Below are 23,756 nucleotides of genomic sequence, written 5' to 3'. Positions count from 1 at the left end.
TTCATTGATAGATATGTATACACCCATACACACATGTCATGCAGTGCACCCAACAACAGCCTACAGTCTGTTGAAAGCCTTATCTCAACACTTACTAGCACTGGAATACCACTATCGGGCGTCAGCAAACACACATCATAGTTCGTGTTTCGGTGAACAGGAGAAGAAGAACGAAATCTCTATAACGAAGGCAATTCAGTATCCATTCTCATCTCATCTCATCTATTCCAGCAAGTGATATCTATCGATATCATTATAAGCATTGGTATTCAGAATCAAACCTTTCCAGCCTGGCATCCTCCTTCTAGCCCCGCCCAAGCACATTTCATCCTCATCTCATACCACCCCACTTCATCCCATCTCATCACATCTCATCCCATCCACTCACGTTTCCTCACATTCCCCCTCGTTCTCATCCCATCCCATGACTTTTCCAATATCTACCACACCCCACCATCCACTCCAATCTCCACTCTCAACTCTCCATTTCTCTCCCCTCCCAGCAAAAGCGCAGCAACAGAAGTAGCAAAAGCCAATCGACAAACATTCTTTTCCATAATCTCATCTCATAAAGGTATTCGATCGGCCGTAAAACTTAGAAGAAGCTAGAAGCAGTGAAGGACGAAGAATAACAACAAAAGTCTACAACCAAACAATGACTTTAACAAATTCCCAGCATCCGCTTGTTGTATGTATATATGTACCTGCTTGCTACCTCAACTCAAGCTTTCTCTCCCCACTCCCCATTGGCGTGATATCCCACCCATGCTCACGATATCCTAAAGCTCTGAATCTCAAGCACCCTGTGCAAGCTCCTGCAACTTCCCCTTCTCCTCCACACTCAACGCCTCATACAGGGCATTGAAATCCGCCAAATTCTCCCTCCCAGCCCTTATAAAGAACTCCGTAAGATAAGCCTGCGTCTCATCATCTCTCTGCCTCGTGAAACTACCCTGTCCCTCACCATACGCCATAAGTTCCGCCTTGGTACTACCAAGACCGAGATCCAGAACATTGGTGTGGACGTCTTCCCATCCGTCGTCGTCGGCTTCCTCATCTGCAAACTCGGCGGCTGCAGCTGCTGCTGCCGCTGCGGAGGAGCCATGTCCAGCTGCGGAGGAGAGTTCTTCGATGAGGACTTTAAGTATTTTAAGGGGTGCGGGAATAATCGTGAATTGGTCGGGGTCTGTGGGGATCGTTTGTTAGTATATATGTTCCAAGATAGGATGGGAAGGGGATCGTGAGCAGGGAAGCTACTTAGTTTGGCTTGTGACCTGGTCATGATCCGATCGCTTTTGGGGATTATGAGGTCACCTTTGACTGTTGTTTGGACGACTCGTTGGTCATTCAATGTATAGAGTTTTGAAAGGGCGATGACACTGAAGAAGGTTAGGAGAGGCATCTCTGGTGAGAATAGAGGGCTTACTTCTGTCGAATTTCATCATACCCGGCGAAGTTGATAGAGTTCTCTAACCACTTGCTCAGGACCACTTGTAGGCCATTCTGGCCGTTGATCTCAATTTGAGCAAGGAACTCAACCACATCCTGAGCTCCAACCAAGGACAGTCGAGCGAAAACGAGGATCAGTGACTGGATAAATGGTGCTGCTTCGGCTGTTGCAAGTCTAGATGCGACGGCGCGGAGCAATTGTTCAAGGTACGGTCCAAGACGTTCTTGACCAGCTTTCTCCACAAGTTCGGCGGCAAGACCGCCAACTTCGGAAGCGGCGTTGTCTTCAATCGCGGGACTGAGAAGCTTGTCGATAATTATCAGACAAACCTCAAGGCCTGATCGATTGGACTCGTCGTGCCAGGCAAATACTTGCTGATGGTCATGCATAAGCATGTATTTGATTGCCTCTGCTCCAGGTCGCAATACACCACCTTCTACGGTGGCCATGAGAAGGCGGTTTAGTTTTGGTAGCGCCGCTGCAATATATCCAGGTGGAAGCGGTTCCGATCCATTTTGAGTGAGGACAGTCAGCAATTCGGTGGCAAGCTAGTGTCTGTTAGTGGGAATCGTCGCACCGAGCAGGAGTACATACCTCGACTAGAGGATCATCACCAGTCATATTACCAACATCAAAGGCACCAGTTAGAGAAGGTAAGACCTTTGCACATAAAGCAGTGTAAGAGTCTGGGCTTGACAACGAAGTAACAATCTCCTCGAAAGTCTCGCTGACTAACATCGTCAATTGGAAAGTAGCGGCTCCGTGTTTAGCGAGAATAAACAACAGGTCCAAAGCCCCACTCTCACCAGTAATCGTAATTCTGGGGTCCATAGTGATGGCAGCGCGAAGAGTTTCGACGAGAGTGAGTAACAAATCATCCGCATCCTCGAGGTCAGTCAAGTCCTTTGCGTACAAATATTCCGAAATGCATGCAACAATAGGTACTTGGCGATCAGCCGGTACTGTGCGCGCACTGATGAAACCTTGTAGGGCCTTGATGCAGGATACCTTGACAACTTCGGCTTCATCAGTGTTGACACCCTTGATTGTGCGATCGAGAAGTCCAAGTGCAACATCTGGAATGCTTTGCACGAGAATACCTGCTATCAGATATCCACGGGCTCTGAGAAGAGGCTCCTCGGTCCGGTTGATGGCGTAGTCAATCAATGGTAAGTACGCAGCAGCAACCTCTGGCGCAATCGCTTTCTCAACATCTAGGAAATCGCTCAGAAGTTGGGTGAGAAGAAACAAGGATGCTTCCTTTGTTCTCCAGGTAGCTGCCTCAGCAGCGAAGAGAACCTGAGTGTATGCCAATAAACCCTCCAAAGCACCTTGGTGAAGCCACTCGCCCAACTTGATCAGCAAATCACCGCAAGCTGTACGAGCGGTGTAATTTGCCGTGACTGAAGTCTCTTCAGCCAAAAACAGGTTAACATCAATATCCCATAAATCTTCCTCCTCCTTGGGAATTTGTGCATATCCAACGGCCAACTTCATGACGTCCATAACCCACGAAGTTCCAGAAACGCCTCCTTGTTGTTGTATTTGTGCCTCGAGTTCCTTTTGGACAGGTGGTGCTCTCAAGCAGGATTGCAAAAAATCAAGTTCTTCCAGAACCAAAAAGTCCAGTGTGTATGGTAGACCGTCCGCATCCTCTAAGCGTCCCTGCTCGTCATTGTCCACATACATATCCTGGTAGTTATCCTGAAGTAACGAAAGCTCTGCCCAAGTTGCGCTGAAGAGGACAGGGCTTTGCGGAAGCAATAGCTGTGGGAATACAGAGCGGATCTTCATCAAGGTTTTAACGATCTGAAGCTTGAGAGCAATTAAGCCTCGCCAAGCTTCAGGATGGTCGTCCCGTCCACTCTCATATCCTTCATCACCACCAGCCGGTCTCGCAGGTAGTGTTTTCTTCATAATCTCCATAAAGAATGGACTCCAGGCATTCAAAACCTCGTCTGCGAAGCCTTTCACTTCTGGTCCATGCTCATCCTTGACCATATCCATAATATCAAATGTTCCGCGGAAGACTGAAACGGCCAGGGCGCGTAGAAGAAGCTTCCGAGAATCGCTGATCGCAACATCGTAGACGACCTTGACAATATCCCGCGCAACAGAGAAAAATTGGTCCTCGCTCAGAGAATCCTCCACCAAATCCGAAAGCACCTTTAATGCACCATGTAGCTGGTCGTCCGTAGCTTTCGGAATAAGATGTAAGATGGCAGGGAGGAGATTCGGCCACTGATCAGGGTAATCGACATTTGCGATTTTGCTCACCACGTACCTGATAAATATTAGCTATGTCGCAGTCCCCTACACGGTCAAGCCAATAGAAATGGCGGGAACATACGAAGCCGCACTCTTGATCTTTCTATCCGCATCACCACTCGTAGCTAGCTCCAACATCTGCCCTCTCAGCGCCTCCTTGACCTGCTCATCAATCTGCACCGCCGGCCCATCATCACTCTCTCCACTCCAATTGCGCTCCACGAACGTCCGTAGCAGCAATAGTGCACTCTGTCTAATCTGCGGGCTGACATTGGAATGGCTCGCAATCGCGGCCAAACTGCCTGGGAACGCGGGGTTGGTTTTGGCCTGCTCGAGGTGCTGCTCTGCTTGTTTGCGGGGGGCTTCGGCGGAGAGCTGCGTGTCTCCTAGCAGGGCCAGGAGCTGGTTTTCCATGGTTCCAGCCATCCCAAAATGTTTGTTCGATTCCTCGTGTTTGTTTGTTTATTTGGGTATCGTGTTGGTCGAGGTCAAGAGATAGAGGTGGTGGGTTGGGTTGAGTGGAGTGTTTGGGCACCGATGGTCTGTTCTTTCAAAGGAAACGGGAACACGCGAAGAAGGTGGGATCGGGAAATTTTTGAGGGAAGCGCGACTGGAGGTGGACGCGACTCATGTTCCTGACTACAGAAGCCACCAGCCAAAGACTATCGTCAACCTCAACCAGACAGACTTGGGTTATTCAGCCATCTTTAATGCAAGAATCGGCAGTCGAACTTTCGGTCAACAGCGCAGGACTTCGGCTGGAACAATCGTAGCGCGCGGACTGCTTGACTTCATCCAAAGTTCGCGTCAAATACACCAAATCTACCCCGCCTTCACAAGCTCAGCTACCCGGTGTGTAAGACAAGGACAGCTCCAATATCCTCGAGGTTCGCTCTCGATCAACTCCTTGCTCGCGAATATACAAACTGCTACCCCTATCAGCAGCAACACCGAGTCCTTCGTCCAGCAAAAGCATCATCGCACCTCGACTAGAATGGCCTCCGCCGCCGCTCCATATGTCGAACCCCTCATCCTCACCACCCCCCTCTCCCTTCAACAAACCTTCACCTCCTTCCTCACCGTCGCCCTCCACACCATCCTCTACACCCGCGAGCTTTACCCACCCTCAACATTCATCACCACACGCGCATACAACTTCCCTGTCCACCAGTCCCGACACCCTTCAGTCTGCGAATGGATCAACAGCGCCGTCGCCGCGGTAGGAGTGCTTCTACAAAAAGGAACCGTCAAGAGGATCGTAATCCCGGTGTTTAGCGAGGAGGGTGTAGTGATGGAGAGGTTCATGTTTGACGTGGAGAGATTTCCGGTCGTGGGGGAGAAGGAGAAGTTAGTGGAGTTCGAGGCGAGGGATGCGAATCCAAACAATCCCAACTCCAAAGCCAATCCAAACCCAAATACCGAAGGCGCACCACAACCTCAGCCTCAGCTTAAGGCAGGCGTCAAACGCGCCGATATCGAAGAACAACTCCGCGGCACGATCCGCCGTCTCGACTACGCATGCAGTCGACTCTCTCCTCTTCCCGAAAACTGCACATATAGCATCGCAGTCGAGCTGAGAGATGAACCGGATGTGGAGCCCCCGATTGGACATCCGCAGCCGTGGATACCGAGTGAACCTAGTCTGCAGACGGGCGAGAAGGGCGAGAGCGAGACGATTGGGAAGGATTTAGGTGGTGTGAGGACAGTGCCGGTTAGGCTTGTCGAGGCTGGCGAGTTTGTGCTGGAGGCCTGGGTTGAGGAGGGGAGGGGGAAGTTGAGGGGAGTTGAGGGTTGAACATCGACTCTTGATAGAGAAATAAAAATCAAGAAGGTATAGTCAGGTCAGAGGGCTGAGCTCAAGGAGGGTTGGAACGACACGAAGTGTGTCGACCGGAAGGGAGGACATGAGCTGGAGAGGCTATCTCGGCATGGAGAATATCCATAGCAGGAAAAGAGATGAGAGGATACTTGAGGGGACTCTCATTGTGTCGGGAAGGGTTGGGAAGCCAAATTTGTAAGCAAAAGTCACCCTTCTCCTCCAAGCATGTCACACTGACTTGTCACGGTCAGATACTTCATTACAATGGCCATTCAAGTAACACCACACACAATGTATTTTTGAATTCTCAAACTCCAGTTACATATATACACAACATATGTATACAAAACCCTCAAGTCGGTCTATCAATCTACTCAAATGTTCTCATCCCCATCCCTAAACAGAGCTCGTAGCCTCCACACTCAAACTCGAACTCGTCCTCGTCCTACACCTCGCCGTAACAGTCTTCGTATAATACGTCACCGTCACCGTCGTCTCATCATGACCCCTCTTCGTCTTCGGATGATCATCGCTCTTCACAGCCGCAGCCGTATTATCCTCCGCTCCACTGCTGCTCGTTCCAGTAGGCTTAGCAGTATTATCCTCAACTTTCGTCGTATTATCCTCCACACCCGACGATGTAGACGCAGACGGCGAGTTATTATCCGATAACGAGGATCCAGTCCTGGCATTATCTTCAGACTGAGATGGTGATGGTGATGCGGAGGAGGAGGAGGAGGAGGAGGAGCGAGGACGCCCTGTACATGCTGGGTAGATGGTCTTGGTGAACTCGGTTATTGTTTTGGTGCGAAGTTCTTTATCGTCATCACCATCGTCGCCGCCGCCGCTGCGCTTGAGTTTGGTTTTGGGGTTGTCGTCGCTGGCAGTGCGGTCGGTGTGCGGGTTGTCTTCGGGGCCTTTGGTTGTGCTGGGTGGTGTGGAGGGGGAGGTGATGGTCGGGGAGGAGTTGTCGTCTGAGGAGTTGGTGTGGGGGTTGTCGTCTGAGGATGTGGTGGTGGGCACGTAGACGGTGGAGATGTAGGTCTCGGTTATGGTGTAGCCGGCTGTGACTGTTTGGGCGGGTCTGTGTGATATGTTTGTGAGATTGGAGTTCGATTATAGAATGGAAGGTAAGAGGAACGTAGAGAAGAGAGGGCTTACGGGCAAGTAGGACGAGGGTCATCTTTTCCCTTGGAACGGGCGACAACTGCGCAATTGGCGGAGGCAGCGAGTCCGAGGAAAACAAGTGTTGCTTGTGAGAAGCGCATGGTGACTTGTGATTTTTAGAATTTGATAGTGAGGCAGAAGAGCTTAGACTGATGATCGAAAAGAATGTGTATGGCTAAGCTGTTGCTTGAAGGTGGTTGGTTATACGAAGCTGGTGAAGGATAAATTGATACTGTTAAATTGTTCCCATTGTAAAGAGATATCCCCAATATATATCCACCTCGTCCATCCATTCAGTCTGTCCTACCATCCGGACACGGCCGACAGCACGGGTACAGTACGGTACAGATCATGATGTGAGTCCATCGTCCACCCCAATCTCCTCTGCAGCATGCGTGCATGATCTCGACTTCGTCGCCAGATCAAAGCACCGCATGCTTGGTACCTGTCCTCACACAGCAGTTCTCTTCGATGACTGGTCATTGGAACAGTCCTCGGTAACCAATGACTTGCATTCTCATATGTGGCGGTGCCACATCACGCCTCTCCTTTTACCAAGCGGTGGGATCTGGACTCTAGAATAAGGTTGCGGAAGAGGAGTAAGCCCACCCGTCCACCGTGAGAAAGAATAAGCGACGAGCCTCGACGACGGGGTCAGTGGTAATTCAATATGCCATGGTTATTTCGGGGAGTGCTGGCGGTGGCAAATATTACGCTTCTTCTTGCCGCACGGAGGTTTGACTTGGAACCACCAGAGAGTTGTGAGGGACTCAATGCTGGTGCTGATCCATTATCTGATCATTACAGCATCTCCTCCCGTCCCATCTTGAAGCAAGTTGACCAATAGTTTCATCGCACTGAAAACTTTGTTGCAATTCAACAGCCACATCTCCAAGTTCAAAGGTCTCTGTGCACGTTGAGTGGTCGCAGCATAAAAGGTCTGGATTTCAATATGCTGAACACCAACCACATGGAAAAGCTAGAATTCGTTGCGGGAGCCATCAGAAACGTGGAGAAGACATCTCGGGGTGGTGGTGCACTATCATGCTTCCAGCCCGTCAGTGGTGTTCCTGATGTCGCCAAGCTCGCGTACCTGCATAAGGGAGGCGATGGGCTGGACTAGATTCAAGTCTCGCCCCCAACATCTTTCACTTCCCCGACTCAAGTTGCCTTCATAGCAGTCTGAGGCACTTTTTCGTTCAAGATCTCGGGGAATTTAATTGTGGATGGCTTGGACTTGAAACAAGCCTATTCTTCGGGTGGTAGCTTGGGTACTGTGCTGGAAGTTGGGAATTGTGCAGAGGTTATATTCGGTAATGCTGGATGTGGCGACGCGACAAGGATGTTCTGGGAGAGGAGAGGCATATATGTTGGGAGTAGATATATTCTAGGATACAGCTAATTGTTAATACTTAAGGAGGTACAGCATGAGATTTCAAGGACGGGATACAATTCCGTACCACAGTCTCTGTTGATGGAAACCATCCCCCGAAATTTATTGTGGCTGCGGCACGTATCCGGCGTCTGCATCCATGCTTCGGGCTTTCGACCTCTTGTCCTCGACTAGGACTTGGAGGGAGCAAGTCCTGAAAAGGTGAAGTGGTGGTGCATTCGAATGTCTGCCAATGTGGCGACAGGGCTTTGTTGACAAACTCCACGACACTGGTGGATCAAGCTAAGCGAGTGAGGGTTTTGTAATTCATGTGCTCCAAATTTTGGGAAGAGCAAAGGCATTGAAACACCTTCGTGTCTCCTAATCCCTCTGATGGTGTGGTCGTCCTGTTCAGCTGTCATGTCCTTCCGTGCCCACGTCACTGGAGGATTCCCACTTCGCTTCAAGATTTTGTGATGTACGTGGCAGCGCCGTCAACGACCTTCTAGCACGAGCACGATATTTCAAGGTTAATTTACCAGACTACAGCAGTCGGCTATAAAATAAGTCTGACAACTGAGATAGTGATATTGCAGAGGATGGGGAGCAGTTGTAGGTGGCTCGCCTCGCCTCGCTGGTAGAGGTTGCTCCTTCCGGAACTGGAATTCTTTCACTTCACTTCGCTTCGCTTAGCAGTTCCTTCCAAACCAGGTGTAAGTCCTTCTTTCTATCATTACATGGAATGACTTCTCAACCTCCGCTTCATTTGGGAACATTTACCTTCATCCATCCTCACCACGCCACCCAAAACCATTGTCTAACACCGCGCAACCTCACCTCGACCCCAACGCGTCACACCCATCTGTCCAAACAAAGGTCCACGCGCGTTAATCTCCCACGATGAATATCGAGGCCGGCGATCGACCACAAGGTGCCTCCATAGGCAAGCGTAAGGCTGCCTCGCCGTCTCCGGAGCGTGTCAACAGTGTCACCCCAGCAAGATCCATTGACGTATCGGAGAACGGCCACAAGGGACGCGTCGCGAGGGGTGATGGTAAAACCTTCCGTTGTCTTTTGCGACACTTGGGTACTGACTTTTGGTATAGGTCCTAAATTATCTGCTGCCGCCGAGCACCAAGCTACAGTAGAGAACGACGACAACGAAGGCTTGTCTTTCTCTCATGAAAGTAGTGGAGGCGATGATCACGAAGAAGATGATTTGAACGATGAGGAAGAAGGCATTCTTAAAGACCTATACGGGATGTCTGAGTTCGACGAAGATGAATTGGGTCCTCCAGAGTTAGAGGTAGAGGAGAAAGAGGTTACTCTTCCGCGTTTCCAGGGTTCCAAGGCAATTATGAAATCCTATCGACACGAGGATGATGACGAATTTGAAGAGTGGATGCACTCGCTCATAGTCACAATCAACTATGAAGGCAAGGAGCTAGGTAGAGCAGTTGGTCGATACGTCAAGCGAAGCTACATTCGGGACAACTTCTGGCGGAGCATGGAAGAGCCTTGCCAAGAACTGTCATCTGTTGCATTCGAGCTATTCGATCGTTACGGACGGCTCAAAGAAGAGTTCGCTTCTCATCCAGTTCGCAAGGGAACAGGCTCTTGGGGTCATGAACTCGATCTAGGAAACATCTTTATCCTTGAACATGTTCTTGTCGATAGACAATGGCGTCGAAAAGGTATTGGAAAATCTCTTACAACTACGCTGATCAGCAAGGCAAACACAGGCGAGCGAAGCTCAACGTTCACTATTGTTAGCCCAGGTTATCTTACTCGTGAGGTCGAGAAAGAGTCGAATGGTATGACAAAAGAAGAGGAACAAAAAGTTCATGTCAAAGCTCATGACGCATCCACGGCATTCTACCGAGCCCTTGGATTTCGTAGAATCGGCGCATCAAGTTGCTTCGGTTTAGCGGCAGATGTTAGCCATAGAGCCCACGCTCTCGCGATAGCTGACGACTTTGATCTACCTGAATTAGAGCCCGAGACATTGCTTGATTTCGACGACAAGGATGACTTCTTTGGGACAAAGCTGGAGGAGGCGAAGCTGAATCAGCTTAAAGAACGGCTTCCCCTACATCATGCAGCCCAGTCTTTGCCAGACGGCGAGTGCGTGAAGCATTTCCAATGCGCCAAAAAAGCTGAAGAAAGTGAGCAGTGGTCGATGACCGATCGACATGGAAATAATGTACTGCACCAAGCTGCTCTTGGAACTAAAGCAAAGAGTGTACAGTGGCTGCTGGACAACGTCAATCAAGATCAGAGACTCAGCTCCACCAGGAATCGAGATGGCTACACTCCTCTGGAATTGCTAACCGATCAGTTGGAGACCTTACGCAATACAAGACAACAAGGGCTCGCCACTGTCGTTACCTCCGATTCATTCCGTGGCTTTAGCAATGATGCCATTCTTTGTATGGCTGCTCTCAAGTTCCTCAAGACTCCAAGCGATATGGAAATACTTCAGCTCAAGTTCGGATGCACTTGTGGGGGCTGCATCGATGGTCTTCTCTCTCCTCGAATGAGATTTGCCTTGCTGTGCCAAGCCGAGATTGCCCATGATACGCTGTTGATGGAAGTCGACGACCCAGAGATGTGGTGCATGATGAACATCTATACAGAGCATGTTGCCCCAGACATCCAGCGGAACTTCCGCACAAACAAGAGTCTACGACGAGGCTTTGCCAATATTTTTGATCATGCGGCCGAGGCCTTGCGTACCAATGAATTGCCAAGTATCCCCAACCTCGTCAGCATCTGGATGGACTCCGGCGAGTGGCCACCAGTGACCCAGAACTTCTACAAACGTGGTGGTACTACTGAAAGTGCTTTGCGAGCCATCTTTGAGTTTGCACGAGATCAGGATGAATGGGCCGGCGATGGAGAGCATCGCGAAACCTTTGGTGACGAGATCGACGCTTTACCAAAGTGCCGAAATGATCATGAATTTGGTTTCGTTGCTTTGGCTTGTGGTGTTCCAGGCTTTGGTCAGTACATGAGATCAGATGCGGTGAATAACCTGATCTGGATGATCCGACGAGGAACGACGATGGCTGAATAAATGAACCACGACGCACGAGGCTGAACTCATTGAGGATCTGGAATTTGCACACTATTTGCTGCTACTTTCAAATTGCTCTGAGACTATGGCAGCGTGAAACTCCACCGGATGGAAGTCGGAATGAGCTGGGTTCTTTCCCCCACGATAGCTAAGATTAAGAGACATACCGTGTTGATAAAATGGCCGATGCATTTGCTCTTCATTAGCCTAGGCACTCAACTTCAAGCTTTCCATGAAATGAAATTTCCTATCACATGGAGTTTCAAAGTCCATCGCAGATCAAGAAACATTCAAATTCTCTTTCTCTGTCATCGTGAAAACCTGATCACGAAGTCTCGAGTCCCAAGTGGGGTCACTTCAAGAATGTATTTTCTCTACATCATCAATCACTAATCACCAAGCCCTTCTCTCAACCCAGTCCAGTCAGTCATGCCTCGATTTCTGTCTGGGGCTTCAAATCAGTTACAGAGCCATCTCCGTACTCCTTTCCCGCCTGTTTTCCCCAAAACGGTTTCGAACGCCATGCATGAAATTGAGGGGAATCATTCCATTTGAGTTCTTCTCTGTAAACCCAACCCAACCGAAAACTCCAGCTTTTTCTGATCTTTCTTTCCAAATTCTTTCGGATTCTTACACAACACCAAGGAGGGCAGAGATTGCCGCCGCCGCCCAAGGTTGGGGGCTGATTTTGCAGATTTGGGTGGTAATGGCGAGGTGGATGAGGGTAATTGTAGCGAGAGAGAGAGACGGGCGATTAAATCACCATCTCACATCGCCGACAACCGAGGCAGCTGCTCCAACTGATTGCGCGGCTATATCGATTTGATCTGTTTATTTGTTGCTTTTGTCAGCCTCAAGTCCTCTCTTCCACTCTCAAATCCCAACGCTCAGAAAGAAAAAAAAAATTCAGAAGCAAAGGGGATGATAAAAACAAAACGGGCCAAAAAAAAAAAAAAAAAAAAAAAAAACTAACCTCTCATCCCCCCCAAAGCCTCATAAGCAACCGAATAATTCCTCAACGCCGCCAGAATCATCTGCAACCCCTCACTCAACTGCCCCAGCAATTTCTGCGCTTGATTCTCCTTCCCCAGATTCGCCTCTCCTCCATGTGTATTTCCGCTACTCCCATTATTGGGGTCGGGATTCGAGTTGGAGTTGGAAACGGTATTGTTGGAGTTAGGTTTGGCTGACTGGTTGGGATTTGAGAGCGGACCTGCGAATCCCATGGCTTTGGTTTTGTAGGAGAGCATGATTAGTGCGTAGCTGCTTTGCATGGCGCAGCAGGCGAAGACGGGGATCATTCTTGGGGCCTGGGTCTGGGCGTGGGCGCGGGAGGTTCCTACTGCTGCTGGGATTGGGCCGGTGTGGGGGTTTGTTGTCGACGGACTGAGTGAGTGGCGGGTGTAGGTGTTGGGTGTTTGGATGGTGGGGAAGTACGAGTAGGGGTCTTGGACTTGAACTTGGTTTTGGTTCTGGTTGGTCTGGAGTTGGTGCTGGTTTTGTAAGTCTGCTCTCCGGATCGGCTGGGGATAAGGTAAAGATGCGAATGACCGCGCTATTGAGAATGCGGATTTCAGACATATCTTTGCCGAGTAGTGTGATGTGTAGGGGAGGACATTGCAGTTCAATCCGATGCCTTGGCTGGGGTTGAGACCGAGTCCGAGACCACCGTTGAGGTTGGATTGCAGTTGCATATTAGGGTTGAAATTTAGATTGTGGTTCATGTGAGATGGCGAAGTAGTGGAGGGGAATCCCTGGGGTGTTGATGAAGTCATGTCGGAGTAAGAAGGGAGGCCGTGAAATGTGGTGCTGCAGGCGCAGTTTGGAGCAGTTGGTGTGGATGATGGGTTGGGGGTATGGTTGGAGGAGTTAGGTGGCGCGGCTACGGCGAGATCGCAGTGCTTCTTGGAAAAGACGGGGACGTCTGAAAAGGCGCAGTAGCGGTGGAGTTTTATGCGTGCGCTGGAGAGACAAGTTAGTTGATACCTTATGTTCCAATGTGGAAGACACTTGGTGGATGGCACGTGATATTTGCTTGCTGAAAGGGGGGTGATTTGACGGAGAACCGAGAGAAGCAGGAAAAATTGCCCAAATACATGGGAGAAGGTGGAATCTTACCTATTCAACTTTATCCTCGCGATACCTCTCAATGCCTGTCCAACCACCATTTCGGCAGAATCCAAAGACAAAGGAGGACTCGAAGATAACGTCCAGGAATCTGCTGCTACTATTAAAGGCTCAATTATGGCCTCCAATTCCAACATCCGGTCCCAAATCGCCGTTGTATTTGATCCCTGCTTAAGAGTAGCATCCAAATCGATCACAAACTGCGTCGCCGAAGTAATCGCTTGTTGGGACTGCAAGAATACCGGCCAAGCTCCCGGATCTCCAGCATACGTTGGCCCAGAAGTCGTGAAGCGAGGATCATACAACAGGATAGGCGGAGTCGAGTTACTCAAAATCGAGCCCTGGCAAACAGTAATATATGCCATCCACCAAACTCTCCTATTGGCTTCAGCATAATACCCCTGCTCATCACCTTTGATATGCAGTCCTAGGTTGATCGCAGCATTTACCGCTTGTCCTGCCCGATTCCGCATCTTGGCTATATTTCCACGTTGAGCATATTCATACGTACTCAACATGATCAGAGCAATGATACTTTCATTTTCCAGCGGATTCCTTGGATGGAACGGTTTCCGCTGCAGAGGTAAGGGATCACTACTTAATGCTTCTCCTGGTTGGATCACGGAGTCAATTAATTCGGATTCGATTTCTATGCTCTCGAATGCGGACTGTGCAAATGCCTGGGCTTGTTCTCGTCGAAGATGGAGAGATTCTGTTCCGGACGGATCTTTATCTTCTGGATGGGGGATTAGAGCGAGAGTGGCGGATATAGCCAGACTTATTGGGGACGAAGGTTCGAAATCGGGGACGGATTTACTGCTAAATATGGCGTCTGGTGCTCGTCGAATTCCTAAGTCAGGGTTATCGGTCACCTGACCTGCTTCTGGGGGAGGGAGAATTGGGAAGTAGGGATGGATATAGGTGTAGTAGGCGCTCAATCTGGTCATAAATAAGTATGAAAATTGAAGTCACGGGCGGCTTTTGCGACTTACATATCGTCATCGCTGGAATACACACGAATCGGCACTTCCTTTCCTGATTCCGACAGCGTACCAGCATGTTCCGAAGTCTCATACCCGCTGTCCATACCTTCCGGCTGAGTCGACGCAAAGATGGAATCGAAAATAAAATCCGTATCATCGAGCGAGAAGTCCAGCTGTTTCAAGCCTCCGCCAGGGGTCACCAGAGACAGCGGAGCAGCGAACGTTCCTTGATACCCCGGGATGTTAAATTCCGACATTTCTTCAGAACTGCGTGTGGATAAAGGAGGAGAATCATGAGTCAAGATACCTTCTTCTAACTCCGGCATCACGGAGAGTGCACACGCATTCAGCTCATTGTTGTTAATCTTCGGGGAGCGCTCGCCAGTTTCGCCTACTGAAACTCGTCGCCGCCGGATGCGAGAGCCCCCTCGTTTACTTTGCGTGTACACGCATGATTTGCCTCTATTGATGCACTAGGTGATTTTGTGTTAATCGAAATTCCTTTCATCTAGATTCGAACTCTACATGTCCTAAAAATAATTTCCTTACATTTGAGCATTCTGGTTTTCCATCACACCGTGTTCGCGATGCCCGGCTAGGTGCAGTTCTGTCAGCTGCGAATTCTGTGATGTCCCGTGATTGATTGTCTTACCACTCCAAACATGCGAGCTTCACTGGAGGGACCGCGAACTTCTTTCGGACTGGTTTCGCCGGCTTGTTCGTCGTCGCGGAGCTGACTTTGGTACTGCCCGACCAGATGTCAGTAGTTGCAAAGTCAAAACTCATCATCGGATCGCTTGTCGAGTTGTTTCGTAACAAAATACATATAGGGAATGAATCAGACGAGGTTTGGATTTCGCGGGAAGGACCAGACTAGTTTTTGGGGCGCGTGGAAGGTTATATGTCCTAAGGAATGTTCCCAGTGCTTTCAAACTCACATCTTGCTGCCTTTGGCCATGTCTTTCCGATCCGTGCTCTGTGGCGTGTTCTGAGATGTGAGAACGAGGGGAGAGCTGCAGCGTGCCCTGTCGCTGGAGGGAACGAGGGTTTGGGGGGGTGATAAGAGAACGGTGGATGCCAAGGAGCGCAGGGATAGGGAGGCTAAACGTTGGGTTTTACTGGGGAAATCCCGCTGCACAGGCATCTTATTGGTTGGGAACATTCGGGGTTTGAACTTTTATGAATCAAATCCCGCCTGGAAACAACATCCCTCTCCTCTGCACAGGACTGACAGAACTCTCCTCCCGGGACACCTGGCATCGTTCGATTTTGACTCTTCCGGGAACATGCCGTGGAAAAAGTTTACGCCCTTGCAGCCCTTTCCATGCTCCAATTAATAATTCGAGCTGATAAATTCAAGGTGGCGTCTGCCCTGCAAATCATGACTGTCCTTACAGGATGACTGTGCAGGTACTTCTAGCCCACTCGGAACCCCAGAATCCCAATATGGGAACCACGGCGTTTTGTCCTGGGGAAGTTTTCGACTGGTAACCAATGAGATGATTCCTTGTTTGCAGGTTGTGAGATGGATGTGGCTTGAAATGGTCAGCAACGAATTGCTGTTGCAAGGAATCCTCCCGAGATCTTGTTCCATGCCGGGTCTCCGCACTGGTTGTACAGTTCAAGCCTCAACCCGCTACCCCAATGACACCATACGGACTCTCATTGTTTCATTCGACAATTTCTTCCCCGTTGGCTCCGCATAGCCTCGTTGCACAAGCTTCAACGCCTGATGCTATCGCCGCAGTTGTTGTTAGCCTTACTGCATCCAAAGCTTATTGAACATCATGAGAGCTACCCTCGACACAGACAAACACTCATCGTACATGTCTTTACCTAGCTGGATGTTTCGTTCATTCGGATGTTGTGTATCAAGTATTCCTCCACGGATAAATCAGCATATCCCTCCACTCTCCCACATTCCCCAGCTTCAAGGTGAAGCTTGATTGTATCCACCATGGCAATGGTTTCATCAGAATGGACATCAACTCCACATCACTCTCGGCATACTCCATGATTCCATTAGTTTCAACCCAGGATACAACTATTCCTGGACAGACACACCTATGCGGCATTATTGTTGTCGCAGATTTATCGTATGGTAGCTTTAGCAATGGCAGTTACAATGTCGATTGTTCCGACTTAGACGGCATATAATCTGAAGTCAATTGCCGAGTCGTTCGCGCAATGGTCTTGTCCTCCAACTCATTTGCGTCAATTTTCAGGAAGTTGAACTAGGATTTGAAGAGCTTGTGGGTATTGCCGGGGACAGTCTGGAGTATGAATTCAGCAAGTGCCTACTCCCTTTATTGCTCGACAGGAAGGGAGGGCTTCAAGAGAGAGTCAATAGTCATATGGGTGCTCGCAAAGTTATACGTACTCTCATCGACTTGAAAGGCCATGATACACGTTGCTATCTTTTTCCCCCAAGAGAATTCTTGTTCACACACAAACAGCGTTGGCGATGTTATACGAGCATGTTTTGAACAAGAGTAACCAGACGATGGCCGTTGGCTGAGTTCGATTTTCCCCTAACGTTATGATTGTGTGTTGAGGCACCTCGAGTTGCAGGGCCATGGGTCATATAAATACCTATCCCGCTGCTCTCGCATGATACTAAACTTCATATCCCGCGTTATCTCCTCTCTTCTGCGAACCACTTACTTCAGCTTGCTTTCTGCCGAAGGCTTCCAGCCTCAGTTCCATACTTCGGCTCGCATCAGAATCTCAGTTCGTCTCACTTGACCTTCATTTCATCATCTCATCCAAGATCAACACGGCGAACACTTCTAATTCATTACCTAGACCAGACCAAAGTATATACCTACAAGTCGATTACTGTCGGTGCAAGTAAACGAGTCGCACCCCCTCAGGCTCTACTCCGGCACCCTTTCCCTCTACACTATGTATCTCTCATCCCTCCATACCCCACAATAACTCCCCAATTCCCCAAATTCCTCCTATGTACCCAACACATAACCCATCAGCCCTACCTCCAGTTTCAGCCACCTCATCACACCGTCCCTACCCCTACCAAGAACCGATCCCTCATCCTCCCACCAGATCAATGACCTGCATAAGTGCCACAGAAACGACACGAGAAGCAGCGGGTCATGCAGCTAAGTTTATTTCGACTTCCATTCGGGATTTGATAGACTCCCACAGTACGTAATTCTTTGTGATCTTGAAGGATGAGGTGAGAGGAGTTCAGATCCCGGGATCTGGGGGCCGGACGGACGGGGGAAAGTCGGAGCGGGCCGGAGTGGCTGTTGTGGCTGTCTTTGTGAAGAATTTGTAAAGTGGATGAGGATATTACTGGGTGTTGGAATTGTGAATGAGCTGGTGTTTTGTGTGGCTTCGATGTTGGAAGTGTACACTTGTGAGAACGTGACGAGAAAGGTCACGTGGCCGATTTGGTAGTCTGCTTTCCTTGACTTGAAGGTAAACTTTGCTGCAGGATCCTGGCTGCTGATGAAAACACATTAAATGCATTTAAAAAGGAAGCTTTCGTGATTGGGTTGGGTTGCTGTCTCTGCCTAGTATATGCTGCAAATAATGAACAGAATCAGCCGTACCTTGGGAAGCTTGATGACACTCATGCCTGGGCCGACCTATTTCTCTCTATCCCTAACAGTCTTAAATCGCAAACTTAGTTTAAAGTTTGACGATGATCTAAGCCATGATGAATCTCTAGTTTCTATGAATGGTGTTTATTAGGCTTGGCCCTTTTTGAATCATGCCGGCGTGAATGGCTCAATGTTCAGCGTTGAAGACTGGTGAACATTCAGGAAGAAATATTATCACCTCGGTCTAGACAGTGCGTCAAGAATAGTAAAATCCCTAACTTCAGTAGATAAAGCACCTCTTCTTTACTTTCCTAGTCATCCTTTCCACTCGGTGGAATTATATGGCACCAAAACGGAAACCCCGAATGAAAAGCGAAGCATATCAGCACAAACACAAATGTTCTGTATGACTAAACGAAAGTAGTATACAATTCATCTTTGCACATCCTTTGAAACTATGGAATGGATCAGGAAGCAGCACTACCCCGCCCAGTGTGACCTGACGAGAATGGACTGTCCAGCACCTAACAAGCTTCGCATAGAGCAGTTCTTCACATATTGTATATTAGTAACGGACTACTGAATACTAGCTCTGGTTGATAATGAGGGGGATAAGCATGTCGAGGCGAGCCGAGGATGTGGCTAGGTGGTGATACTTGGGAAACAGGTGCGGGGTATCGGGGGCGAGATCCCGTCTTAGGATATTTACAGCGATCGGCGGATTTTGAAATGTAATAGAAGAAGGCATGAGGTATAAGATTAAGTCCTAGTAGTTCTTTGCCTTTTAAATCCGGGTTTTATTGCTAGTTTAATCGGCGGACAAGGGCTGTGATTATTATTTGAGGACAGAACTTTCAATGGGAAGTCATTCAGCTCCGAGGTCTACATTGCGAATAGTAGCAAATCCATTTGTGTTTTGTATGCTTATGATCGTATATGTGACTTCATAAAGTTCTCAACCATGTATGTGCTCCCCTCTCTCCTTCTGTTGTTTATTTTCCTGTAGGCGAAGTCCGAAACACCCCTCCCCTCCTTCAAGCGAGAAGCGAGACAGAAGTAAACACAAGTATTTTAAAGGAGCGGTCAAAAACGCTACCAGTACCTTTCATTTCCCATCGTATCACGCGACTCGCGACAAGATGAAATTAGTAAAGTGCGAAACTTCTTTCAGGCCAACGTTCCAAGCCCATGGGGAAAACAGGTCTTGCTGCAGAGCCAAGCAAAGTAAGCCCGCTTAGTGGGGTGCAAGCTCTCGTGGTTGGCTTCGTGAACTTCCATACCCACTCTAGCGCAGCTATTCCCCAAGGCTCCGGGGTTTTTTGAATCTTCGAAACCCAGCTTGGCCAATTGGGAAGGAGATTCGGAGGACCCGATAATTGCCCACTGCAGTGGGATCGAATGACACTGGGCTGTTCTTGGCACGACATCATTGTGAGACTTCAAAGCTCGTGTTTATTTCACCATTTCCTACGCAAAAACCATAGAAAAGAGCTTCTAAGTGCAGCTGAATTCCATACACTTCGTTATATAGATCTATACTGAAGGTCACGATAGAAATATGGTTGACCGTGGAAAATTCGAGACTCCTCTCAGGAGATTCTTTCGAGCTACTGAGGTTCCAAGGACTCGGCATCCTTGGACCCCTCCTCCACATTCAGATAACGTATCCTAGCAAATATTCCTGTACCAAGACTCCATCGTCCCTCGGCATCCAGATAAGAAAACATAAGTAGCAGCTCTGCTGCTTCGCCTTTTTTTTAAGTTCGCCGTTCCCCCGGATCGCTGTAATATTTCTTGCAGCAAAAACGCCACATCCGTTTCCTGAACGGGGTGCATATCACGACACCGTCAATAACCAAATAAACAATCGTGATGGGTGCAGAGAAAGATGTGGCCCAGACGGGGTTCCCCCCTGCTCACAGTCCTCTGAGGGACGAAGAGAGTGTGATTGTGACCACCACGACGGATTTGCATCGCAGATTGAATAACAGACAAGTTCGTGAGTGATTGACAGGACTTCTTTCTTCCCTTCCAACGCGATCCGATCTGGACTACCTAATGCCATGCGCGACCATTGCGGCCTCATAAATTAAAATTAATTGTTATTTGTCTCAGAACTCATCGCAATTGGAGGCTCAATCGGAACAGCGATTTTCGTCTCAATTGGCGGTGCCCTCATCAATGCCGGACCTGGAAGCTTGCTCGTAGCATGGATCCTCTACTCGTGTATCATCGGTCTCGTCAATAATTGCATGGCTGAGATGGCGACCTACATGCCCGTCAGCGCCAGTTTTATTCGTCATGCTGGTCATTGGGTTGATGATGCCTTCGGATTCATGGCTGGCTGGAATTTTTTCTTCTACGAGGCTATCTTGATTCCATTCGAGATTGTCGCATTGAATCTTGTCTTGACGTTTTGGAGAGATGATATCCCTGTTGCTGCCGTATGCTGTGGATGCATTGTGGCTTATGGGTATGATGCGGTTCCCGGACACATTTCTTAGGTTTGTTATTGACTTGACACAGGCTTCTAAACGTTTTGGCAGTCCGAGTCTATGGCGAGGCAGAGTTCTGGCTGTCTGGAGGGAAAGTTTTCTTGGTAGCCATCGTATTCTCGTTCACGTTCGTGACCATGTGCGGAGGAAACCCAAAGAATGATGCATATGGCTTCCGCAACTGGAACTCTCCAGTGAGTTTACCCTCGACAATATTTGAGTTTGGAGTGAGGATACATCACTGACTCTGTATAGGAACCTTTCTTGGAGTATCTTTCAACTGGTAGTCTTGGCAGATTCGAGGGTTTCCTCGCCGCTCTATGGCAAGGAGCTTTCACCATCGTGGGACCTGAGGTACGTCCTAGAAAATTCCTTGATACAAATACCCTTATGGTTTTGTCTTCTATCCATCTGCGGCCAATCACTGAACTTTAGACCTACAGTATATCGCGATGGTCGCAGGTGAAGTTCGAAACCCAAGACCTGTGTTGAAGAAGGCCTTCAAAACAGTCTACATCCGATTCGCTCTCTTCTTCATCGGCAGCGCTGTTTTCGTTGGCATCGCTCTGCCTCCCAACGACCCGACTCTGAACCGAATTCTTACAAGTGGCAGCGGTGCTGGGACAGGTGCTGCATCTCCTTACGTTATTGCCATGCAGAACCTGGGAGTGGACGGACTCCCACATCTAGTCGTAAGTTTATTACTCATCCCGGTCGAAACTGATTGCGGAGTGAAAATCAATCAGACATCATGTACTGACTGATTGTCCCCAACTACTTAGAACGCCCTACTTATCACAAGTATCTTCTCTGCCGGAAACACCTACGTGTATTGCGCAACACGAACTCTTCACGGCTTGGCGACAGATGGCCACGCGCATCACTTCCTGCGCAAAACAACGAAAAACGGCGTTCCACTTTATTGTTTCGCTATCGTCATGATCTTTCCATTCATCTCGTTACTTCAAGTCTCGAACAGTTCCGCGGTTGTTATCACATGGTAAGTCTTTTCATCTGCGCTTGAACTGTCAATCCGAGACTAACCGGTGCTCAGGCTCGTCAACCTTATCACCGCCGGTGGCCTCATCAACTTCATCGTCATGTCCATAACCTACATATTCTTCTACAAAGCCTGCAAGGCCCAGGGACTCGACCGCCGAACTCTCCCATACCGCGGCTGGTTCCAACCATACAGCGCGTACATCTCGTCCTCCTTCCTGATCCTCGTCGTCTTCACCTACGGCTACTCTGTATTCCGCAAGGGTGGATGGGATGTTGGAACTTTCTTCACCTACTACACCATGTTGATCTTGGCGCCCATTAACTTTTTGGGATGGAAGTTGCTCAAGAAGACGAAGTTTGTCAAGGCTGCGGAGTGTGATTTGGTTTGGGATTTGCCTGCTATTGAGTTACATGAGGAGGAATGTGCTAATGATGCGCCGTTTTTCTCGATTCGGAAGTCATTCAGAGAGAAGGTTTTAAGACGTGGCTGAGTGAGTCGATTGTTTGAGGTGGATGTAGGGTACTCAAGCTGGACAAATATACTATGGTTAGGTAGTTGTGCATGATAACTTCAGTACTTTTTGGAGACCAATACCCTCCGTTATCCAGGACCATTCCTAGGCAGCGCCACAGCCGAAAACAAAATTTATAGGTCACCATGTGACCCTGGCCCCCCAAAACATTTTGTTGCCCCCCAGGGTTTCCGCTTCAAATCAAGTACTTCCAAGACAAAAAAGCATTTCTGGGAGCCCATAAAAGGGAAGCTGTCGGTAACATTGTACAGGGAAAATCTCAACGCATTTCTTCAGCGCTTGCGCAGGGAAGAGTAACAAGGTTTCTCATTCCAAGAATGTTCACAGCTGATGCTTTATTCTCAAAGGCTTTATAGCCATTTCTATTTCATCATTAAAACGTTATTTTGTAGGTTTCTAGGAATATCGCAAGAGTCAAGTCCTCTTACGACCTGAACAAGAGGAGGTACATGACCCAAATAATGCTATGCAACCACTCTCAATGCGAGTGAAACCTTCTTTTGATAAAACAGTACATAGCTGGGGTATTACATTAAAGCCAAACAAGTCGCTGGTAAAAGATTACAAGAGGGCGAGAACACTCGTAGCAAGACCAGCCAATCCAAACACCATCATCGACTTAGCGCTCAAAGACGTGCCCGCATTCTTCCCAGGCGCGCAAGTCGCCGTGGCAGAAGCAGTCTTCTCTGCACCACCGGTGATGGCTACATCGAACCGGTAGTAGTCTGTGCCAGATACTGTTGTTGTTGTGCTCGTTGAGGTTTTCTTGCCATCAACCTCTCCTCCGATGGTTACAGCGCCTGAGGAAATACAGTTAGCAAATGTTCCATTCATTGGTAAGGAGAAATCGGTCAAGAATTTCATTTTTTCTTTCTCAATTTGGAATACTTACAGGTTGCAGCTGTTGTGCCACCAAGCTGGCACGATTCAATGGCGGTAGCGGATACCTGGCTGCCAAGAGTTGAGGTCGTCACGGCGCTGGACAAGTAGTATGAAGTAGATGCCACAGTCACAGTTGCGGCCTATAATATCTGTTAGCATTGAAAACCAGCCTTTAAGCGCGAGGAAACTGACGGCGGCATTAGGACCACAAGTTTGGGTGCCAACGAAGCTTCCTCCGGAGGTGCACCGAAGCGCCAAAACTGTTCGATCGGCACAAGCTTCAATGATGGATGCAGCGTATTCCCAGTCTTCGTCCATAGAGTCTATGAACATGTTGACTGTGTCATTTGTCGCTGGTGCTGTGCTGTTTTGTCTTGGGTGGAGAACTGGGTATGAGCTGGCGCCGTACTCAATACCGCGGGCACTGACACCTGGGCTGACGAAGTCATCGAACCCAATGGCTGCTCCTCCGACTGCGAAAGACATGTTTCTTGATTTGGTGGGGTTAGAAGCTGAATGTGGAACTTGATTGTTTCGGGTGGAAGATGGGAGGCGCGACTGAGATGGAAGAATGCTAATGCTGTTTTCGAAATGGCGACGATGGCTAGATAATAAATACCACAAAGAATGCGTCATATAAATACGAGCCAGTCACTCGGTGTAAGCTGTGCCTTTCCCTTGCAGCAATGGTAATCTTGAATCTCGTATCATCCCATTTGGGCTTGGATGCCAAGCACAAGCTGAGTTAACCGATATAAACAAGTCCCAGCCGCAGCCGAGATGTCCAATCAAAGACCTTCATTTCTCATACTAGGAATGCTGCGCCCTGAACTTCGCCGCTTCGGCTCTAGTACGAGGCTTTCCAGAAGGTCATACTTGCAAGGGCTGACCCAAAATATCCACTCTTGAAACGTTGTTTACTGTAATTGGTGGTTCTTACATCCTTTGGGATTTAAGGTGGCATTGCGGCAGATCCTTTCGCTGTTTATGCTTAAAGTTTAAGCCGATCTTATGTC

At 48.8% G+C, this 23,756-nt stretch overlaps 7 protein-coding genes across 8 annotated transcripts; 3 read left to right on the top strand and 4 right to left on the bottom strand.

Moving 5' to 3' along the window:
• Positions 1-176: 176 nt before the first annotated feature.
• ONS95_010922 (uncharacterized protein) lies at positions 177-4,348 on the bottom strand. Of its 2 annotated transcripts, XM_058504508.1 has the most exons (5): positions 3,801-4,348; positions 2,045-3,734; positions 1,427-1,998; positions 1,315-1,379; positions 177-1,186 (listed from the first exon to the last, which is right to left on the bottom strand). In XM_058504508.1, exons 1-5 carry the CDS (start codon positions 4,142-4,144, stop codon positions 795-797), a joined length of 3,063 nt encoding a protein of 1,020 aa, XP_058359064.1. In that variant the 5' UTR covers positions 4,145-4,348; the 3' UTR covers positions 177-794. The 2 variants fall into 2 exon arrangements, with proteins under 2 accessions (XP_058359064.1, XP_058359065.1); XM_058504509.1 differs by having other exon boundaries at positions 177-1,379.
• On the top strand, positions 4,286-8,121 carry ONS95_010921 (uncharacterized protein). Its single transcript, XM_058504507.1, has 3 exons — positions 4,286-5,732; positions 5,789-5,893; positions 5,951-8,121. Exon 1 carries the CDS (start codon positions 4,713-4,715, stop codon positions 5,511-5,513), a length of 801 nt encoding a protein of 266 aa, XP_058359062.1. The 5' UTR covers positions 4,286-4,712; the 3' UTR covers positions 5,514-5,732; positions 5,789-5,893; positions 5,951-8,121.
• ONS95_010920 (uncharacterized protein) lies at positions 5,934-6,805 on the bottom strand (the record flags this gene model as incomplete). Its single annotated transcript, XM_058504506.1, has 2 exons — positions 5,934-6,621; positions 6,699-6,805. The coding sequence occupies 2 exons, from the start codon at positions 6,803-6,805 to the stop codon at positions 5,934-5,936; spliced, it is 795 nt and encodes a 264-aa protein (XP_058359063.1).
• Positions 8,122-8,976: 855 nt separating the features above from the next.
• Positions 8,977-11,152, top strand: ONS95_010919 (uncharacterized protein; the record flags this gene model as incomplete). Its single annotated transcript, XM_058504505.1, has 2 exons — positions 8,977-9,130; positions 9,183-11,152. 2 exons carry the CDS (start codon positions 8,977-8,979, stop codon positions 11,150-11,152), a joined length of 2,124 nt encoding a protein of 707 aa, XP_058359061.1.
• On the bottom strand, positions 10,384-16,803 carry ONS95_010918 (uncharacterized protein). Its single transcript, XM_058504504.1, has 8 exons — positions 16,643-16,803; positions 14,915-16,535; positions 14,812-14,857; positions 14,570-14,735; positions 14,272-14,488; positions 13,271-14,218; positions 12,126-13,114; positions 10,384-11,979 (listed from the first exon to the last, which is right to left on the bottom strand). The coding sequence occupies exons 2-8, from the start codon at positions 15,049-15,051 to the stop codon at positions 11,912-11,914; spliced, it is 2,571 nt and encodes an 856-aa protein (XP_058359060.1). The 5' UTR covers positions 15,052-16,535; positions 16,643-16,803; the 3' UTR covers positions 10,384-11,911.
• Positions 16,804-19,427: 2,624 nt separating this feature from the next.
• Positions 19,428-21,816, top strand: ONS95_010917 (uncharacterized protein; the record flags this gene model as incomplete). Its single annotated transcript, XM_058504503.1, has 7 exons — positions 19,428-19,827; positions 19,944-20,301; positions 20,355-20,517; positions 20,579-20,677; positions 20,767-21,015; positions 21,106-21,323; positions 21,378-21,816. The coding sequence occupies exons 1-7, from the start codon at positions 19,701-19,703 to the stop codon at positions 21,814-21,816; spliced, it is 1,653 nt and encodes a 550-aa protein (XP_058359059.1). The 5' UTR covers positions 19,428-19,700.
• A 394-nt stretch (positions 21,817-22,210) lies between these two features.
• ONS95_010916 (uncharacterized protein) lies at positions 22,211-23,385 on the bottom strand. Its single transcript, XM_058504502.1, has 3 exons — positions 22,933-23,385; positions 22,751-22,880; positions 22,211-22,658 (listed from the first exon to the last, which is right to left on the bottom strand). Exons 1-3 carry the CDS (start codon positions 23,374-23,376, stop codon positions 22,420-22,422), a joined length of 813 nt encoding a protein of 270 aa, XP_058359058.1. The 5' UTR covers positions 23,377-23,385; the 3' UTR covers positions 22,211-22,419.
• Between the last annotated feature and the right edge of the window lie 371 nt (positions 23,386-23,756).

Source organism: Cadophora gregata (genome assembly GCF_030347475.1).
Source record: "Cadophora gregata isolate MNR1 chromosome Unknown scaffold_5, whole genome shotgun sequence".
Lineage (NCBI taxonomy): Eukaryota > Fungi > Ascomycota > Leotiomycetes > Helotiales > Ploettnerulaceae > Cadophora > Cadophora gregata.
This window is presented reverse-complemented; position numbering and strand designations above follow the sequence as displayed.

What these genes read in the sequence shown, in the direction of transcription:
- ONS95_010922 (XM_058504509.1), bottom strand. Translation starts at nt 4,144, where the DNA reads ATGGCTGGAACCATGGAAAACCAGCTCCTGGCCCTGCTAGGAGACACG. An exon ending in AAGATCAAGAGTGCGGCTTC is followed by an intron (nt 3,735 to 3,800) that starts GTATGTTCCCGC and finishes AATATTTATCAG; the next exon opens with GTACGTGGTGAGCAAAATCG. An exon ending in TATGATGAAATTCGACAGAA is followed by an intron (nt 1,380 to 1,426) that starts GTAAGCCCTCTA and finishes AACCTTCTTCAG; the next exon opens with TGTCATCGCCCTTTCAAAAC.
- ONS95_010921 (XM_058504507.1), top strand. Translation starts at nt 4,713, where the DNA reads ATGGCCTCCGCCGCCGCTCCATATGTCGAACCCCTCATCCTCACCACC.
- ONS95_010918 (XM_058504504.1), bottom strand. Translation starts at nt 15,051, where the DNA reads ATGATGAGTTTTGACTTTGCAACTACTGACATCTGGTCGGGCAGTACC. An exon ending in AAGCTCGCATGTTTGGAGTG is followed by an intron (nt 14,858 to 14,914) that starts GTAAGACAATCA and finishes AACTGCACCTAG; the next exon opens with CCGGGCATCGCGAACACGGT. An exon ending in GGCTTTGGGGGGGATGAGAG is followed by an intron (nt 11,980 to 12,125) that starts GTTAGTTTTTTT and finishes ACAAATAAACAG; the next exon opens with ATCAAATCGATATAGCCGCG.
- ONS95_010916 (XM_058504502.1), bottom strand. Translation starts at nt 23,376, where the DNA reads ATGACGCATTCTTTGTGGTATTTATTATCTAGCCATCGTCGCCATTTC. An exon ending in CTTGTGGTCCTAATGCCGCC is followed by an intron (nt 22,881 to 22,932) that starts GTCAGTTTCCTC and finishes CAGATATTATAG; the next exon opens with GCCGCAACTGTGACTGTGGC. An exon ending in TGGCACAACAGCTGCAACCT is followed by an intron (nt 22,659 to 22,750) that starts GTAAGTATTCCA and finishes GTATTTCCTCAG; the next exon opens with GCGCTGTAACCATCGGAGGA.